At 48.2% G+C, this 6299-nt stretch overlaps 1 protein-coding gene across 1 annotated transcript in view; it reads right to left on the minus strand.

Annotated features, from left to right (window-relative positions):
• Window positions 1–5330, minus strand: part of LOC306913600 (actin-binding protein WASF3) — a gene marked incomplete at both ends in the record, with an annotated part of 18827 nt that extends 13497 nt beyond the window's left edge. The window contains 2 exons of the mRNA XM_079490368.1: window positions 2157–2291; window positions 5198–5330. Of these exons, the coding sequence (XP_079346494.1) occupies window positions 2157–2291; window positions 5198–5330 (268 nt within the window). The remainder of the gene's footprint in view (window positions 1–2156; window positions 2292–5197) is intronic.
• Between the last annotated feature and the right edge of the window lie 969 nt (window positions 5331–6299).

The raw sequence follows: 6299 nt of genomic DNA on the forward strand, positions 1-6299 counted from the left end.
AGTGCCTGGTGCGGGTGGCCCTTTACTCTGTCTGTCTGTGTGTGTGCAACTCTGCGTGTGTGTGCGCCCGTGCGTGCGCCCGTGCGTGTGTGTGCAACTGTGTGTGTGTGTGTGTGTGTGTGTGTGTGTGTGTGTGTGTGTGTGTGTGTGTGTTACTCACACAATGAAGCCCAGAGAGTACTGTTCATGTAACTCTGAGAGACCCCTATGGGTCTTTTTTGTATCCTCTGAGGGTTAAATGATTACTCTCTGTCTCTGTCTCTCTCTCTGTCTCTCTCTCTCTCTCTGTCTCTCTCTCTCTCTCTCTCTCTCTCTCGTTGTATTTGAACACAGAACACGTGGGGGGGGGGGGGGGGGGGGGGTCAGTGGCAGTAAATAGCCAATGGAAATGAACTGAGCTCCACATGCCATCATCAAGCATTTATGTATATGTGCTGTACAGTACTCTGTCTGTCTGTCTGTCTGTCTGTCTGTCTTCATGTTACACTCTCAAGAGTTAAATATATATAAGGGTCCATTTAGTTACCAACTCTCCATCATTTAGCTGGGGACCACCTGGAACCCCCTCAAGGACCACTGGTGGTCCCCGGACCACTGGTTGAAAACCACTGCTTAACGAAAAAAATAAAATAAAATGAAAATGGGCTGGGGCAAGAGGAGGGGGGGGGAGAGGCCTGAAGCACACACTAGAGAGAAAGAGAGGAGGACGATCGAGTGCTTTTACTCCTTTTCATCTCTCTCTCTCTCTCTCTATGTGTGTGTGTGTGTGTGTGTGTGTGTGTGTGTGTGTGTGTGTGTGTGTGTGTGTGTGTGTGTGTGTGTGTGTGTGTGTGTGTGTGTGTGTGTGTGCGTGCGTGTGTGCGTGCTGTGGTGCAGAATGACTCGGCAGTATCTCCAAGGCCAACACACGCACACACACACACACACACACATGTGCACGCACACAAGCACACACAAACGCACACACATACGCACACACCAACGCACGCAGACATATGGAGGATGGTTAGACAAGACAGGATTTTAGAGGCAAATAATGTACTTTTACTCCCCTACAATTATTTGAAAACTTCAATTACTAGTACTTCGTAGATTTTGATTATTACAAAACATACATTAACCGATTCAGCCCTATGTACTGTACATTTTGGCCATTTGAAAATAGCAGGCCTTGATGGCGTCATAATGCCTGTTTGTTGACAAAATTGTTGGTATATTTAGTCTCAGTTTTAGTCATTGTAGCTTAGTTTTTATTTTGCTTTTATTTAGATTTCGTCAGTGTGACACACACACACACACACACACACACACACACACACACACACACACACACACACACACACACACACACACACACACACACACACACACACACACAGTGTGTGTGTCAGCAGAACAGCTACTGTTCAGACAGTGCTTAGACAGCACGCACTTCACTCTCCCGAGGCTTGCATAATGCCTTAAGGGTGCTAACACACATGCATGAATGCACACACACACACACACACACACACACACACACACACACACACACACACACACACACACACACACACACACACACACACACACACACACACACACACACACACAGCGCGCGCGCGCGCGCGCACACACACAGGCCAGAAAACCGCAGGGATAACAGGGCCAGACAGTCTCACATGTGTGTTTTTACTCAGACAGACAGACAGACAGACAGACAAGACAGACAGACAGACAGACAGACAGACAGACAGACAGACAGACAGACAGACAGACAGACAGACAGACAGACAGACAGACAGACAGACAGACAGACAGACAGACAGACAGACAGACAGACAGACAGACAGAAATATAAGTTTGTGTTCAAACACCGTCGTGTACTCTATCACCTTCATTGTTATTCTAGAAGGGAAAACTGTCTCTGTCTGGCCTGTAGTCTGAGCAGCCTGGAATTTCTATTACCATGTGGAAATGCAATCTGGTGCACGTACACTACACACACACACAAGCACAAGCACACACACACACAAGCACACACACACACACACACACACACACACACACACACACACACACACACACACACACACACACACACACACACACACACACACACACACACACACACACACACACACACACACACACACACACACACACACAGGCCTTACCTTCCTCCACAGTGGAGTCTAGCTGAGTGACCTTAACAGCCAGCAGGTCAACTCTCTCCTGCAGACTGGACATCCTCAGGTAGAAACTGTTGGCCTCGTTGAACAGCTCCCCGAAGATGTCCTCTGCATGTCGGCCTGGAGCGAAAAACACAGCGGACACTTTCTTTATAATACAATTCATATACAGTAGAGGAGAGGACAGAGGGGATGGGGGAGAAGAGAAGAGAAGAGAAGAGAAGAGAAGAGAAGAGAAGAGAAGAGAAGAGAAGAGAAGAGAAGAGAAGAGAAGAGAAGAGAAGAGAAGAGAAGAGAAGAGAAGAGAAGAGAAGAGAAGAGAAGAGTCAATCAAATCAAATCATATACTTGGTTCATTGCCTGGAGTCCCTCAGGGGTCAATAATACGTAGTAGGCCCCTCCTTTTTCCTTCTACACCATAACATCCGATCTCCTCACCTCACCTATCCCGTAACCCCGGAGGGTCGTTGGGGCACCACAGACGATCTGTTGACCAGCTCTCTCCATCCCTCTCTGTCCTCGGCAGCTCTCATTGCCTCACTGAGTTTCAAGTGTGTCCATTCTCCGATGTTATCTTCCCATCTTTTCTTTTGTCTCCCTCTTCTCCTGCCACCTTGTACGGTGCCTTGCAGGATGGTCTTTGCAAGGCCTGAAGTTCTGGTGATGTGTCCGTACCACCTCAGTTTACGCTTTATGACAGTTGTCAGAAGGTCATCATGATGGCTTGGCTGATCTTTTGCCGTACTTCCTGGTTTGTGACATCCTTCCTCGTTTGTAATCTTTTGCCGTACTTCCGATCTACAAGCCCACAACACGTTGAGGACAGCATGGGTCCACCTATAACCGAACAGCTAAGACCCTATCCGAGAGCAGAGTAGGTCAGAGTCCAAAATATTCATGATTCATGATTTGACCCATTGATTGTCGCGCTGGTCATGGTGGTAGGTGCACGTGAAATGGATGGACCTGTAATCACTCCATCAGCTTTTCCATTTTAAACCCCTTAATCTTCGGTTATAAAATGAGACATGATGTGGTTGTAATGAGGTTCTAAAAATCCATAATTGCCTGTTCTCACTAATGAATGAGCCAACGCTATAACCAGCCGACAGAAAAAACTGCCAATCATGCAGTTCAGTGCAGTCTGTGTCAATACCAGCTTATAAACAGCTTTAGTTTATTATTTAGTCAGGAGCGCTTGGAAGCAAAGCAAAACCCCCGTTTTTTGGCGAACTAGAATGCGATTGTTTGATCCGCACCAGAATTCGAATGAGCCTTCACACCTGCCAAACAAAGTGCACTTTTCTGACAATACGCAGCAGGATTCGTTTTAATCGCAATAAAGCATTCTGGTGTGAAGGCGACCTTAGTTACTTTACACCACTGGCTAAGACGAAACACATCGGTAAGTCGTCCTGGTGTCGCCCCCCAGGACTAACATTCAACACTCTATAGTGCTTGTGCTCATGTATGTGTAGCACCTTGGCTGGTAATCCAGTTTGGCAGTGTGCCGCGGGTTCGACTCCCGATCCCGACGGCCTTTACTGCATGTCCCCCCCCCCCCCCCCATCTCTCTCCCAATTTCCTGTCAGCCTACTGTCTACCCATCCATAAAAAATATAAAATAAAGGCGAAAGCCACAAAAAAACATAAAAAAAACAACTTTATAGACTAGACAGCGACGGACGCCCGCCGCCTCAAGCGAACTTGAGCCACGTGAGACACCACCAAGCGAGCTAAAGCGAGCGAGTTGCCGTTGCCGTTGGAGTTGCAACCCGACAGGCAGAGAATAGTAAACAATGTTCTGGCGAGAGCGATTTCCCCCGACTCAACGTGGCTACTGGCCAATCACAAAAGCCATACAGAGTTTGGAACGACGCCCCCCCTGGGAATAGGAAGGCTTGGGTTCATGTGGTATAATAACACAGTGAAGACAGACAGACAGACAGATGAATCAGTAATGTGTGTTCTCTCCTCCATCTCTCCTAGCACACTGTGTGGGCTCTGACTCCTGCTGCGTTCCTCTCTGACTGCCCACTAACACACCTGCCTGTCTGAATACTACTACACTACACTAGTGTGTGTGTGAGAGTGTGTGTGTGTGTGTGTGCGCTTGCGTGCGTGCTTGTAACCATTGGCTTCTATTTCAAACTCAGCCCACAATAGCAACACCCCCACTGCACGCACGCACACGCACACGCACATGCACACACACACACACACACACACACACACACACACACACACACACACACACACACACACACACACACACACACACACACACACACACACACACACACACACACACACACACACACACACACACGTCTCTTCTGCACTCCATCTCCTCCTATACTCCCTTGCTCTCTTTCTCACTCATTTATTCATGTTCCCTCGACCCCCCATATTCTCTCTCTTCCTTATTTTCTCCACCTCTATGTCTATCCATCCTTCCACCCCTCGTCCACCACTTACTTGATGTCTCTCTCTCTCTCTCTCTCACACACACACACACACACACACACACACACACACACACACACACACACACACACACACACACACACACACACACACACACACACACACACACACACACACACACACACACACACACACACACACACACACACACACACACACACACACACACACACACACACACACACCATCCAACCCCATTCCATCTGTCTGTTCCGCATCCCTCTACCGATATTGCCAAGAGAAAACCCTCATACAGAAGAATTTTCCTTCGGGTGAAAAAAATCCCTTTCTGGCTCAAAGTGCGTCCACTAAGGAAAGTGGGCTTTCTAATTACACAACCCGTCTTTGTATTGGTGAGTAGGTAGAACATTATTTTTATTTTTGCTACAGAGGAGAGGCTGGTCTGCATTTATGCGAGCCCCGGAAGTCGACAGTAACATAGCTCTAAATGCGGCGGAATTAGAGCTATGGACCAGAGCTATGGTGAACTATCCCATTACCGCTAAAGTAACTCCATCAATGAACAACGTGGTACTCACTGAGGCTGCCCAGCTGCTTGATGATGGCCGCCAGCGTGCTGTTGGTCACACATTCCAGCTCACTGGTCACCCCGTCGGGCAGAGCACCTCGACACAGGTGTCTGGGCTCGATGTTCCTCTTCACCAACGGCATGGTTCACACCTGAGAGAGAGAGAGAGAGAGAGAAGTTAGCTGCTAAAGATCGTGCTTAGTTATAATGGAAGTGGACGGCGGGGAAACATTTCATTGACGGACCACAGTGGAAGGGATCATTTGCCTATAGTGTGACAGTGTCGGGGTTAGCTACTATACGGTAAAAATAAAAGAGGCTATTCTGAATTCAAAAACAAAACGAAAAAAATACGCCAAAGACGCCTTCGGCAGCGAGCACCATTGGAAAAGATGTTAACAACGGCAGTAAATGAGTGAGCTCTAGGGCGCCAACTCTACCAGATAAGAGAGAAAATAGCTGATCCAAGTGAGCTGGCATCACACACTGACTACATACTACTAGAGGCCCAGACAGTTTCCATCTGAGAAGAGCCCACTTAATGAGCCAGAATGGAGAGATCATTCCAAATGGTTTGTTTGTGCAGCAGACAGATATGCGAGTGCATGGGAGAAGGCCCACAATTTTGTTACCCATCTTCCACCCGGTGCCAATTGCTTAAGCTGTAATGCTTGGCGCTACTCTCCCTCTGTCACCCTGGGGAGAGCCCCGAACTGAGCTCATGCTTCCTTCAATGCATGAGGAGTGAGCAGGCCGCTTCTTATCACCTGACAGGGTGGAGTTTCCCCGGTAGGACGTATACAGCGTGTGGAAGGCACACGTTATTCCAACCAGTTCCTTTCCCCTCCATCAGGTGCCCCAGCTGACCAGCGGGAGGCAGTATAGAGACCAGGAATTATTACTGCATGTTTTTTGTGAGGGTACCTACCCTAGGGGACATGGGGAGAACATGCAAACTCACACTAAAGGCCCTTTCGCCAACCCCAATTAGGGTATGGGTGCTGATCACGCAGAGGAGAGAACACGCCCCAGGGAGCGATCTATCTATCAATAATATCGTTTTTGGAAGAAACTCTTGTTCTCAGCACACACACACACACACACACACACAC

Source organism: Electrona antarctica (genome assembly GCF_951216825.1).
Source record: "Electrona antarctica genome assembly, chromosome: 21".
NCBI classification, from domain to species: Eukaryota; Metazoa; Chordata; class Actinopteri; order Myctophiformes; family Myctophidae; genus Electrona; species Electrona antarctica.